Below are 14,473 nucleotides of genomic sequence, written 5' to 3' on the forward strand. Positions count from 1 at the left end.
AGCCTAATCACCAGGTGCCTCCATCATGGGCCGCCTTCATTGCTATGCGCCAGGAGATTCGAGACTCTACAATGCATCAGCTGCTGCAAGATGATCTGGTGGAGCACATATGGAGGCTCCGAGGCAACGCTAACGCCGACGCCAACTAGTCTGTCTTAATTTGTTTGAAAAATTGTGAAATTGTATGCTTCATTTGTTTCAGCACTTGTTAAACATTGTACTGATTATCGCCGAATTTGTTTCAGCAATTTTCGTACTCTTGGTCGCCGAACTTGTTAAATTTGTTTGAAATATGTCAAATGGTCGAGGTTGGGGGTTTCCTGCCGGGGGACGGCTGGAACTTCGGCGCTCCCCACGCCAAATCTTCCTCCAATCCGGATGAAAATTTCGCCGGATTTGGACGTGGGGAGCGCCAACGAGTGGGGATGCTCTTAGTGGACACCAATGACATAGTGTTCGTCAACACCTGCAAAGTCCATTCTTGAGAGTATCGTGAATCACGATACCTTTCTTTTCCGATCTGTCTAATACTTACTCTGTTCCATAATACAAAATGTTATTAACCTTTTACGACCAATATTGGTGTCAACGGTGTGGCCCAAATTCTAGCGACACAACAGAAGAGGAAACATGAGTCGGCCCAACACATAACCAATCCACCTCGCAACCTGAAGCATCAGCCCAACACTGGCTCACCCATGGTTCGCACTGGCATGGCGGACCCATCCGTCATCCTCACAAACCCGGCCTCCGTCCTCCTCCCAATACCAATTCCAAACCCTTTTCCCTCCCCTGCTCGGATTACCATTCCAAACTTCGGAGGGAAACCGCCGTCAAAACCCCACCAAAACCTTTCTCCGATCAAACCACCCCCAAAATTTCTTCAAAAAATGCGCCGCCGGAGCCTAATCATCGCCCCCGACTCCGACGAGGAAGACGACGCGGCAACTCCTGCCTCCGCCACCACCTCTCTTTCCGTTGCCAGCGGCGGCGGCGGCGGCGGCGGAAGCGCCGGCCGGCCCTCGTCCCAAAACCCTAGCCCATTCCCCTACGCAATCTCGTCCTCGCCTCCCCCCTCCCCTCCCGTCGAGATCTCCGATGACGACGAGGAGGTCGAGGAGATCCAGGACCCCGACGAGGACTGCCCCTTCGACGACGCCCCCGACGAGATTCGGGACTCTGACGGGGACTCCCTCTTCACCGATGTCGCCGACGACCTCTCCCCACCATTCACCGCTCCGCCCCAAATCCCATGCCCACCTCCCGCTCCCGCTCTGGCACCGGCTCCGCTGTACCGAACCCCAACACCAACTCCACCTCCAGCACGAACCCCAATCTCAGCTCCATCGCCGGCTGCCGCGCCCACGCCACCTTCACGAACCCCAACCCCAACTCCCCCGCCGGCTCCTCTGTTCCGAACCCCAACCCCAACTCCACCACCGGCTCCCACATCCGCTCCTCTGCTCCGAACCCCAACCCCACCTCCCGCTCCTCTATTCCGAACTCCAACACCAACTCCACCTCCCGCCCCCGCACCCACTCCACCGGCCCGAACCCCAACGCCAACGCCACCGCCCGCTGCCGCCGCGCCCACTCCGGCCCGAACCCCATCTTCAACCCCAATCCAGGCCTGGACCCCAACCTCGACGCCGCCCACGGCCTCGCCGTCTGCGCTCAGCATGCGGCTGCGGCCGGTGGACGCGTTCCTGCGGCGGCTCAGGGTGCGCGTGCGCCCAGAGTGGCTTGAATTTTGCGCTGCGGAGCTGCCTGGGTTCAGCGACGGCGGCACGGAAGCGCAGGGCAGACGCTGCTTCGAGCAGTTCCTCTTTGCTGACATGAATGTGTGCGGCGCCGGTGTGCTCCCGGCGGGCGTTGCAGGCATGGACGCCGCTGTCCTCGACGGGCCATTTGTTCTACAGGTTGTGCATCCTCTATAAAATTCAATGTGTGAATGATTGGTTATGCTTTCCTTACTGTGTTGTGGTTGTCAGTAATACTTTGGTGCCCCTTCTAGTGTAGATTACTTATGCAATATACGGAATGGTTTGTGGTCATGTAGATGATTCAGGTTCGTGACTGAAAAATATCTGCAATTTGCCATCATGTTTGAGCATTGTGCTGTTACCTGCTCAAAGGTAGGTTAGGTGATTCAAGATTCATCTGAAATAGGGCGTTCAAACTGGACTCAAAACCTTCACTTCACTTGCTTTACTTAGCTAGTCCACCCGAAATACACATTTCATCAGTTGGTAGTGTTGTTCTCTTATGCTTGAAGGTGACTTCCTGCCATATAGAATGGTCAATATTGTTGGCATTACTGTTACTTTCTTTGTACTAGTAAGATGCAGGTTATGCATTTCAGTTCATCAAAGCTATCTTAGTTTATACAGTTCTGGATCATCAGGGTGTTCAGAAAACAATACTAGGTATCATGTGGTCCTTTAAGCTTAACCCAATAACATGCATTTTCATGGTAGTGTAGGACTGATCGTTTCTTCTCTTTTTTGGTTGTAACGTGCTACTACCTTCGTTCCTGAAAAGAGTTCTAAATTTTATCAAAAGTCAAACAATTCTTTGGCCAAGTTTATAGGAAAAACTATCAACAACTGTAAATATGTAGATATAAAGATTGTTTTGACTTTGGACAAAATTTTATATGCTTTCTTTCGGAAAAGGAGCGAGTATTATCTAGAATTAGATGATTAATCTGCTGCCAAAACCAGATTAAAAGCATGCTAATACGGAAAGAGAGACGTACATTGCTTATTTGGTTGGTCCAGGTTATAACAGTGTTGGCATTCAGATGTTAGGATTGTATCATGAATGCAAACCGTAATATCAGTTATTAAAATTATGAACGAACATTTATTACCAAACATAGAAGATCTGCATCTTATGCACCTGCACAATTGCCCAGTCAAGTATGTTAGTATTACTCTATTAGGTGCATAAGATGTTAATTTTTAGGTTTCTCAACTAAAGAAGAACAACAAAATAAGAGATGTGAGAAAGAACCATAACAGAACTAATGTATGAGTGTATGACCCTAAATTTATCTCCAAAATTGTGGAACTAAAATTACTGTTATCACTGTCGGTTTCATCCATGTTCCATAAGCCTGCCACTTTACTTACCTTTTGGTTTTAGCATAGTCTAAATTTCTAGTTGCGCATTGCTTTATGAAAGATGGTTGTCATTAGTTCCTTACTCACTATGTATTGCTTAGTTGCACTGATTACTCAGTACGTATTGTTTATATCCCAGCTCATGTTCCATTTTTGGTTAATGTTAGCTGTTTAACTTCAACATACACTTATTTGTCTCTGTTATCTTTTAAATCAGGTAATGTTTTCATGATTTTCTTTTTGTTCCCCTTTTCCTGAGCAAACCTTCTAACTAGCTCTGTGGATTGTAGGTTGATGAAATTGTCAACATGTCAAATCCTTTGAGGGAAAGATATTGTGATGCACAGGCGGGGCCCAAAAGATGTTTAAAGCTATCAATGACAGATGGCATTCAACGGATATATGGAATGGAGTACAGGCCTATCAAAGACCTGCAAGTTCTTGCTCCTGTTGGTTTTAAGGTCATTTTTTGATCTGCTCTTTTTTGTTAAGAAGGTTATCATACCTTTGAGTTTTATATTGTCCTTACTTTGTACCTAAGTGGCACCTGTCCACAGAATGTACTTAAATGCTCCCAGTTGCATTTGGCATGGGAATATACTGTTTGCATACTTTTGTGCATGTCAATAGTATTAGGTTGTAGTGGCCTAATATGGGAATATACTGTTTGCATACTTTTGTGCATGTCAATAGTATTAGGTTGTACTGGCCTAATATAGAATATTACTTAAATAGGAAATAGATAAGATTAGAGATAAATATCATAGTAGCCAACATTGTGGTACCTACGCTCCAGGTGCCATTTTGACTGTTATGTGCTGTTCCCATGTTAAATTAATTCATATATGTACGTTTTGTAGCAGTTGAATATATCCATCACTCTTTTATCTGTTCTACCCACTAGATAACTAGTACTCCCTCCGTTCTGATTTAGTCTACATTCTAGAAAAAATAAGACAAATTAGTATTGCATTTATTAGTATTACTTAGATATGTGAACAACCAATCCAAGCTACATTGAACATAAGAACCCCCAATAAAAAGAGCAAAACCACATCGTTTTCAGTGTTGTTGTTGACTAAAAGCTAGAATGTAAAGTATTTTAGAACAAATTTTGAGGCTTGAATGTAGACTATTTCAGAACAGAGGAGTATGTGCAGCAATAGGCAATAACCATCTCATTGGGCTATTAAACATCTAAACTACCTGGATTTTAACATGAACGTCTACATCTGGAACCGAATGGCTGTGAAAGAATAGGACTAGATACTCGACGTGCACTCAGTAAGTTTGTTTCTCTGCTTTCCGCATAGTGCTTGACATGATTCCAGTGCACACATTTTTAAAGCTATTTGCTTGGGAAACATAGAATTACGTACATAATCTGTATGTGAATTGTTGGTTGGTCTTGGCAAAAAAATGATTGTAATCATGAAAAAATAGAAATCAATTGGAAGTGAGGTGTTCTCAGGAACTCTTTTTTTGTCCATCACCATTGTCTGCATTTTATAGCTGGCTTTCTACTATGAAATAATGTTTGTTCCTGAGAGTGAGAGAGAATGAAATGGTAGATGCACTTTTTATGCACCGGTATCATATATGGTAGCGATATGATGGCAGACAACATATCAAGTAAATGATAATCATAATGCAGCATCAGATCAAAGACATATTTTATTCCTTTCCTAATTTTGTATCAACAGCTTGTAGCTTTCTTTACATATTTCAGATTGTTATAAGAAATGTGCACATAAAGAGAGGGCTTCTTATGCTAGTCCCTGAAGTTATTGAGATTCTTGGTGGGGTGGTTGATGAATTGGAAGCAGCACGTGTCAGACTTGTTTCTGAAGTAAATAAACCACCCCGTGGCAAAAGGTATGTATTGCCCCTCCCATTGGTGAACACATCAGATTTTACGTATATGCCATCTCATTGCAAGGTATAATGCTTCACATTGGATTTAAGCAAGAAATCAACAGTTATTTCCGCAGTGTCCAGTTAGATGGATGAATAAGATTATTTCTGCTTTCTTATAATGCAATGCGGGAACTCCCTACCCTTGGTTGGCAAATAAATAAATAAATTAGATCATTTAAAATGCACACACTTCAGCTTAGGATTGATTGATGCATCTCTTCTTGATCGGCAAGAGACACAACTAACCAGCACACGATCTTGTGTATATTAGTACATAGCAGACTTCATTATCTTTCATTCCCTCGTACTAGAACTTCCAAGTTTTGTAAACTGAATTATAAATGCTTATATGTTTCCAGTCAGCAACATATCTTCTTTTTGCAGTTTTGCATTTTAATGTTGTGTCCATCACATTTCTTTATAAGCTGCTGGTAATTCGTTCATGTCTTGGTACGTATTGTTGTAGATATCACATGTATGTTCACCTGTTCATGCTGCAGGAAGCAAGGTGGATTACCTTTGTCCTCCAGAGCCACTGTAGCTGCCTGGCCAGGTAATGTAAGCGTTACAAATGGTGGTGAGCAAGGTATCTCAATACCAAGAGCAGTAAACTCCTCTCATCCAATTGGATTAGGTACTAATTTCTACTTCATCGCTTAGCCTTGGGGATACTTTTCTTAGATGGAGCTATAGAAATTAGAGAGGCAACTGATTTACAACCATTTAATGTCTGTCCTGCTAGGAATGAATAACTCAACACCATTTTGTTGAACATTTTTCCTGTAATTGGTTACCTGGCATGATTGTTGAATCTATGTTGCAGAAAGACAGTATATACATTTTTGTATTCAAGTGGCGATACAATCGACTGAATATGCTCCCTCTCTGCTGTGAACCTCCATTATATAGATATTACTGGGTACTTAAGCTTGGCTTCTTGTTGCAAATATCTTGTGTGTGCCCATAGTTGCCATGCCAATTTTTTTTTTTTTTTTTTTTTTTTTTTTTTTTTGCCTTACCACACTTTCTTAGAGGCAATCCTGTTGTAGACAAAATGCTTTTCCTGCATTTCTGTTATTCTTGTGACATACCATTCTGTGCCAAAGGAAGTTGGTTTATCAAGCGCATAGCCCAACCTGTTTCAGTTTTTCATCACCTAAGATTTTAACCTTGCAAGTTTTTATGATATGATTTATTCATGTGTGGTTATTCCATTCACAGGTAATGCCTCTCAAGTTGTTAGAACTACAGAAACCATGGTAGAAGAGCGTATTAACCCTCCTGTCATAGTAAATGGTGTCCAACAGCAAAGTCAGCATTCCCACGAATTCACCATGCAAGATCGATCTGCTTCTCAAGTTGTTAGAACTACACATACCATGGTAGAAGGGCGTACTAACCCTCCTGTTGTAGTAAATGGTGTCCAACAACAAAGTCAACATTCCCAAGAGTTCACCATGCAAGATCGATCTGCTTCTCATACTAGGGACAACGCAGAAGCTTCTGCACCTGCTACCTATAGATATGAACCCCAACAAAGCACTAGCAGAACTACACGGACGGTTGAAGAATATGTTGACCACCCTATTGCGGCGAACAATGTCCATCAACAAACACAGCGTGTCCAGGAAATCACTATGCAGGACCAAGCTACTAGGAACCAAGGAGAACCTTCTGCATCTACTCCTTGTGGACATGATACCCAGCAAGGGCCACGAGATATTGGTGGAACTAGTGCTAATGGTGTCGAGATTGCACAGTCTTCAACTGTTGAAGATAAGATTAATCAGATTGAACATCCTGTCATTCTAAGTGGTGAAAATGAAAAACCATTTACATACCTTTTCCACATGATGTCAGATTGGACCATAGAAAAGGATACACGACCCTATATTCAAGGAAAAATTAAGGTTCATTGCTTTGCTTCTTAAGACTCTACCTTTTAATTGCAGATCGCGATCCTTCTAGCCTTTCTGTCAACAACTTTTGACATAAAAACTGTGTCCATTCCATATTTTTGGTTTTGGCAAAATATTTGTCCATGGTTCAAGAGTGCTGGAAGATTCTCTCACATGTATATTTCTGTGACTTTTGATGTATCTGCTACAGGGTCTGATCACCGCAGTCAAGCGATTTCAATATAAGCAACGGAAAGAGTATGAGCTTCAAATTTGGATAGATGATGGAAGTCACATTTCAGAGGCCTTTCTTCACAGTGATGTGAGTATATCTATTTAATTCAGTTATGGAAAGAGTAATATTTTTTTTAGCATGAGCACAACCTTACCATATAACATTACACAGGTTATACAGAATATAATTGGTCACTCGTGTGAGGAGATGAATGCTGCTGTTTCTGACCCAAACCCAGCATCAGCCCTTGCCATAAAAGAAATTATGAATGGATTCAAGCACTATTTGACAAAATTTGAGGTTTGTTCTTTCCTAAAATTGTATGTATATTTTTGTTAGTTCTTTTGACTTTTGTTCCTTCTGACTATCAGTTGCTATAAAATATGCAAGAGCATATATACTACAAATATCTTAAAGTCTCTTTGAGACTTTTGAAGAATATTTCACAATGTCAAGAAAGGGTGAGGGGGAGTTCTTGCGGGTGCAAAGGGCTGTAGGTGAACACTGCACAAAGCTCCTAGTTTGACAACATTGACACTTCATGCATCTAGCTTCTAGCATGAAATGCCATAAAGTTTCAGGTGAAAATTCTAGACGTATAAGAAAATTAAATAACAAAACACTGTTCCTTTGGACTTATTGCTATTTGCAGCTGAATTTGTATTTGTTGTTACTTGATGTGTTGATAAAATTTGAAACTGAAATTTTAATGCATGCTGGATGCATATTGTGTGAGTGTTATAAAAAATCATTTTTCCTGACCTTTAAACCCTGAACTACAAGTGTAGTGCACCTAAGCCCATTCCTGCATCCAAGTCAGCTACAAGGGGAGTGAAATGCCAACAGAGAGCCTTTTTGGAAACGCTTGTTATATAAGCAAGTTAGCTGGGCTTGTAGTTTATAAATTAATCGAGCTTTCTTTAAATAAGCCCTAGCTATTTTGATAATTTTAGCTGATAAACCTTTGCATCATTACTAGTTTACCCCCCAAAAAAAATTGGCAGTTTTTTTTTTGGACATGGGCACAGTTAGGCTCTAAGCCTCCATAACTCATGTTAGTCTAAACATGTTCAGATTAATACATAACATTTTAGCTTGCATGCTCTCCTATATAATACCCGCACGCCTACCATTCATATTTGTAGATAGACTTTGATTAATGTCTTGGAGCATTTTGCGCGTGATGCAGTTACTGCATCAGCAAATAACCAGCCATTTGATCTCAGTTGTCTCTTCATCAAGGCTTGCTCTTCATATTGTACTGGTAGTCCTTGCAGGTTTTATCTGAAGCTACTGATGTATGTATTTTGGTGGCAAACAACTCTAATTGTGTGCTGCTACTTGTATTCACGAGACATTGATCTGCCTCTTCCGTAGCTGCATGAATTATTAATTCGAATTATGTCAAAGAACCATTAAAACCAAACTCATTTCATAGGATTTTAGTTTCATATTTAATTGTACAGCATCTTAAATCATGAAGGTGTATATCTTTTCATCTCTCCTTTGTAGGGTACAATGTTTATTGAGTTCAACCGAAAATCTTCTGCACCTATTGTGCGTGAGATGAATGAAGGTTGTTCGGCTTCCGATGCATGGCTCCTACTTCAGAGGATGAAAACATATTCTGCTCAAAGGCACATCCGAAGTTTGGACTTTATGGATACCACTCCATGATGCATGGCCAATGCAAAGCTGCATCATCGTGGTTTTGATATTCCAGACCAAGTACATATGTGAAATTATTCAGCTCAAGGCTTAAGAAGCATTCAGTTCCTCCTTTGTAGGTATCTTACATCTCTGTTTCTTCTATGTATAAGCTACTGTGTTCCTTATCCCAGCTTCACATCAGTTGCTATCTTTTTTCATCCTTTTCTCATCGGGGAGCTGGAACTAAGTAGGAAGTAAAAACAGTTTGTTCTTGCAAGGATAATAGAATCTGTCCAATTATTGAGGATGACTGCTGATGTTTCTAGTAAGTAAGATTATTAAAAAGCGAGAAATAAGCATCATGCTTTTTTAAATTAATCACTGAACAGAAAGATGGGGTGTGCAAGCACTAGAGTAGAATGCATCACGCGCTCAGGTTTCCACTATTTGGGGTGGTCTCTCTCCCTCCACTGCCGGGACATGAGATCTTCAAAAATTTGAGAACATCTGAGATGTGGGATTTTTGTTTTGTGTGCCTTTTCAGTTACATGATCATAGAGCATTTGGGAGGAAGCTAAAACATAATGGTTGCAGCATATTTTTTTTGTATTATGTTGGTCTATTTTTTTTCTTTATCCTGCATATGCTCATATTTGCCTCATAAATTTGCATTTTAGCATGTCCTGTAATGCATTAGTGCACATTATATCTTCAGCTTTTTCAAAAGATTTCTGACCTCCCTAGTAATGTCCCAGGAGAGATTGGAGCCCCTACTCTAATAGATTTTCCTTTCTCATGTAGTGAGGATTAGGTGGTTGCTTTTCTTGTGCCGGTGGGTGGTGCACTGGTGCCAACTGCCAAGCACCTGTTGCCGGTGTGCCAGAGTCAGGCCTAAAACTTATTTGGGTTTGGAAAGACATTATACAGTAGTGACCACTGCTAGTGCCTAGAAAACGCATGCAGCACAGTGTTGTTTTCTACTGTACAATTTCTTTCTGGCATGTGATGTCTCTTTGTTGAAATGTTACCCTTTTCTCAATGTCCCCAACCATCGATGACGCAATAGTTGACAAGCTCTAGGTAAATTGAAGCAAAACCCTCGCGTACATCACTTTTGTTTCAATTTTTTTTATTTGCTGCTGAAAAGGAATATATTGCTGCCTTTACTATTTCTCATGAGACAAACTTGTTGACCTGACAAAAAAATGACCTTTCTTTCCAGACTGCTATTTTTCTCCAGCACATTATTTAAAACATTAAGAAGTCGTTTGGAAGCCAGGCTTTCCTTTCATTTGTATCATTTTGAATTGAATACATGTATTCATTTCATTTACATTGTAATTCCAAAAATGGACACTTGTTTGGTTGCCACAGGAATTGCAAATGACATGAGAATTCAATATTGAATTTGTAAATGGCTTCCATACAGAAACGCGAATGACATGTCTCAGCTCGGAATCGTGTTTACCTATGGCATCATTTTGCTGGATTTTCTAAATGAAATGACGGGAAAATTCTGTGGCAACCAAACAACCCACCTATGAAATTCCAAAATAAATTCCAGTATTCCAGGCCCAAATGATGGATACCAAACGACTTCTAAAAGAAATTCTATTTGTAAAGTTATATTTAATCGCAGCAATAGACAGTTCATGGCAAATAGGTTGATGGTACCTACGGGTATTTTCTCTTTTTATTGCAACTGTGATAATGTCAACAAGTTTAACAATTTACAACTGCATAAAGTATTGCTGTTTTGCCTTTTGTTGCTAAATATAGAATTGCAGAAACGTTTGGTTGTGAAGAAAATACATCACAAATCACAAAGTCACAGAAATCTTGTAAAATGAGATTACTTGTCAGAAATCGATCTCGTAAGAGATCTAAGTGGCAAATTAGCACAAATTATTTTGAAAGTTTGAATCTTCCCTGTTCTAATTGTGGTTGGAATTGGCACGGGGAGCTACGCAAATTGGGCGAACAGTCGGTTGATGCCACAACCTTTTCAAATTTGAAATTTCAGGTGCCTTGCCAACTTTTCTGTGCCATCATTGTCACCTTAGTAACTGGTGTTTTGTAGTGATTTAAACTTGGTAACATGTTTCAGTGTAAGAAATTCTGGATGTGCTGAATTCCTGTGCGTTTTTTTTTCCAATGTTTTGTGTGATTTGCTAGTGGGGGCTTAGTTGCGGGACATGTCCCCTGTGCAAACAGGACCAAGAGATTGCCGCTCACCTCATTTTCACATGCCGGTGCTCGATTCATGTGAGTTATGTTTAGTAATTAGTACCCCGTAATTGGTTTAGCCTCTTCCACTTATATAGATACTAGCGGTTGGTTCGATGACCATGTCCTTTCCTTACCAAGTTCATTGGGGTGGGCAAAATGCATGTCGCCCTCTTCGACCATTCTGATGACCTTATTTGCGTACTCCATCGTATCCAGGTCTCTGAAACTGGGTCACTGTGGGTGCCCTGCACTTGTGTTGCATCATGGTGGGCAATGCACCAAGATTTTGTGTTTTCTTTTGACTTGTATGTATATTTGAACTCTATTATCTAATGAACGAGAAGGGTATTGCCCTTTTTAGTGAAATTTGATCTGCAAAGACATGATGGATTGTGACACCAGATATAATTTTTTTCTCTCTAACTAAGACTGAATGTTCCTGCTAATTATAACCTTCTGTATATCTGAGATAAGGATATAGAACACTCACATTATAAACGAAGCACTAAGCAAATTATTAAAGCTTACGAGTCTCATCGCAGGACTCATGCCATGGGCAGGCACGATACAGTTAGATGATGCAACATCATACTACAACACAGTAGAGTGGACAGCACAACGGGCCACTCCTAGCGGCTCCCAGGTCCAGCCAAAGATTCCAGCTACCTGATTTCACCCGGCCCTGATCTCTGGTGTCTCTGGTGTCTGCAGTGACGCCGGCTGGGTGAACCAGCGCACACCTGGCATGTCGAGGATCGTTTTGCCCAGTGTGTCGGTCGTCGCAGGGCCAACAGAATCCACGGTCAGGAGCCGGGAGTTCCAGGCCAGGATATCCGGGAAGAAGACCCTGAACATGTACACTGCCAGGTACCACCTCGGCTCGAACACGTACCTTGCTCCCCGGCACACATCCCTCACCACTCTCTTGGCGAAAAGGGCTACCGGTTCCGCTGGTGTTGGCCCGAGGACTGCCTGCGATCACAATTAGCTACGTCAACAAGATGAAATGATAGTGCTACCATGAATCTACGGTGTGACAATTGTGTACATCTCTTTGGTCTTGGTCAACTTTCATCTTTCCCTCCTTGGTGAGCATTTTCCCCTTTGTGATCTCTGATTCGACCACCCCGGGGATAATCTCTGTTATGTGGACATCCCCGCCAAGCTCCATTCGGAGCGTGTCGTAGAAATTCAGCACTGCTGCTTTGCTAGCCTGCCATTCATAAACCAGTCATTTGCATTGGAAACATGTTCACATGTACTTTTGCATCTGATCCAGAATTTTAGGTGGTGTTTAACTATTAATGCTAGCTAGCATGGATAAGGGATTTGAGTACCGACATTGTAGAAGCTGTTCCTTCCAATGAATATGTAGGAGGAGTTGGAGGTGACACCGACGATCCGGCCATGGGTCCTCTTCAAGTGAGGAATGGCATGGCGAGTTGGGTACACATGGCCCCAGAAGTTGATGTCCTACATGCAACATAAATGAGATGACTGATTTTGGCCTAAATTTGTGTGAAGAACTGAAAACGGCTTGTAGTTGCATACCATCAGTGTTCTGAAGTTGTTTACGTCCTCCACCTCTTCGAACCTGCAGACCTGCCAAATCGACGCGTTGTTCACCAGGTGGTCCACTGCAAACATAAATAGATCGGGTGATCTTATTGCACGGTTGACAATCTTGGCATAGTCCACCAAAAATGTCAATGATAATTGAACTACGTATGGTTCAGTTAGCCGCATATTGTACCTCCATAGATGTCCAGTGGTTCGTCTAAATTTGGATGTATCTATACCTAAAAAATGTCTAGATACATTTGAATTTAGACAAATTTTTGACATCTAAAAATGGACAGATGTAGTATAACTTATGTGTGTCATTCACGAAAACTCACTTTGTAGCTACTTCAAAATATGATTTTCAAATTTTCCATGAAAATGCTGCACTTGTGTCATTCAGCTCAGACTTACATCTTCCAAAGTAGGCAACTGTGTCGTTGACGAACTTTTGGCAGTCATCAGGCTTGGAGACATCTGCCGGCAAGACGAGGACGCCCGGCGCTCCGAGCGCCGATGCGTTGTCGGCGACCTCCCCTAGGCTCGCCTCCCTTCTCGCCACCAGCGCGAGGTAGGCCCCTCTCTTCGCATACTCATAAGCCAGGTGCTACAATCACAAGTTGGTATATAACTACGCAGAAGTACAACTGAAAACAAGCTAAAATTGAACGCGTGGAGTTTCAGTTAAGTTGCTCAATGTAATTAACTACACAACGGAACGATGATCCAAGTCTATAAGCTGAGGCGTCTTGGTGTTGCAGAGCCAGAGATGTATACCTCGCCTATCCCGGAGGAGGCGCCGGTGATGAGGACGACCTTGCCGGAGACGTCCTCGGGGAAGACAGAGCTGAGGAGGGAGGTGGTGAGCTTGTAAACGTAGTAGGCCGGGAGGAAGAGCACGAGCGGCGCGGCGAGCGCCACCTCCATAGCCAGTCCACCGAGCTTGCTCATCAGCATCGTCGTCGGCGCCCTAGCTTGCAGATTGACACTGCTGAAGTATGCTCTGGACCTGCGCAGAGCGGTGCCTATATGCTGGCATGAGTTTTCAGCGGCGCATGAGACGCGTGGAAAGACCTTAACGCATGCGGATGGCCATCTCAGCTGCTACGTGCCTGTGCAGCAGCCCCGGCCGATTTTTTGGCACCTGTTTTGCACCACTGATCGCCACATCAGTCCGTAAGCCAATTCCAATTCCGTAACCAATCCATCCGTAAGTCCAGCATTACCGTTTTATTATCGAAGATGCAGGAAAACCTTAAATGTAACCCCGGCTACATGTAACCCTGATTTTGTATTTCCTTTTCCAAACTTCAAAACTTTTGATTTTAAAGTTTCTAGTTTTTTGAGAAAAATATGTAGAAGTAGAGAATGTTAAAATTTATCGGTGTGTAAATTTCCAGATTAAAATACATCATATATTGCCTTCAATCAAAATAACAAAGTCTCATAAAATGATAAAATCTAGATTTTTTCATTACTATTGTAACGTTCCCGGGTAGGACCCCTACAGTTTTTGTTTGTTCTTTTCCTGTTATGCATCATCATCTCATCATGCATCATCACCTCCATGTTTTGCCAAATAAAAGTATTTTACAAATCCTAAATCTTTTATTTTTCCTCTCATATGGGTTGTGTACGAAAACTCTCCTCTTTCTATTTTTCAACAAATACTCTAAAACCAAAACTTCCAAACAAATAAAATGGTTTCAAATATTTTAAAACTCAAAATAATTTTTTGTTTAAGTTGGTTTTGTTCCAAATTGATTTTCAAAACAGTTTTAAAATAAAAGGAGAAAAAGAAAACCTACCCTAACCTAGCTAAACAGGCCACCCTTCTCCCTGGCCCTTCCTCCTGGCCT

At 41.9% G+C, this 14,473-nt stretch overlaps 2 protein-coding genes across 9 annotated transcripts; one reads left to right on the forward strand and one right to left on the reverse strand.

Moving 5' to 3' along the window:
* Positions 1-785: 785 nt before the first annotated feature.
* On the forward strand, positions 786-11,732 carry LOC127318382 (recQ-mediated genome instability protein 1). Of its 8 annotated transcripts, none has more exons than XR_007861808.2 (9): positions 788-1,919; positions 3,416-3,586; positions 4,855-5,000; positions 5,543-5,676; positions 6,264-6,952; positions 7,152-7,262; positions 7,347-7,475; positions 8,688-8,958; positions 11,597-11,732. XR_007861808.2 is itself a non-coding variant. In XM_051348864.2 (9 exons), exons 1-9 carry the CDS (start codon positions 891-893, stop codon positions 8,850-8,852), a joined length of 2,472 nt encoding a protein of 823 aa, XP_051204824.1. In that variant the 5' UTR covers positions 788-890; the 3' UTR covers positions 8,853-9,132. The 8 variants fall into 8 exon arrangements, 4 of the variants coding, with proteins under 4 accessions (XP_071682518.1, XP_071682517.1, XP_051204824.1 ...); XR_007861806.2 differs by having other exon boundaries at positions 8,688-8,962; positions 11,597-11,722; XR_007861805.2 differs by lacking the exon at positions 11,597-11,732 and adding an exon at positions 9,627-9,994 and having other exon boundaries at positions 8,688-8,962.
* On the reverse strand, positions 11,727-13,784 carry LOC127318383 (11-beta-hydroxysteroid dehydrogenase 1A-like). The gene is made up of 7 exons (XM_051348867.2): positions 13,759-13,784; positions 13,392-13,623; positions 13,029-13,221; positions 12,606-12,691; positions 12,396-12,527; positions 12,103-12,267; positions 11,727-12,026 (listed from the first exon to the last, which is right to left on the reverse strand). Exons 1-7 carry the CDS (start codon positions 13,782-13,784, stop codon positions 11,727-11,729), a joined length of 1,134 nt encoding a protein of 377 aa, XP_051204827.2.
* Positions 13,785-14,473: the final 689 nt, after the last annotated feature.

Source organism: Lolium perenne, chromosome 2 (genome assembly GCF_019359855.2).
Source record: "Lolium perenne isolate Kyuss_39 chromosome 2, Kyuss_2.0, whole genome shotgun sequence".
Lineage (NCBI taxonomy): Eukaryota > Viridiplantae > Streptophyta > Magnoliopsida > Poales > Poaceae > Lolium > Lolium perenne.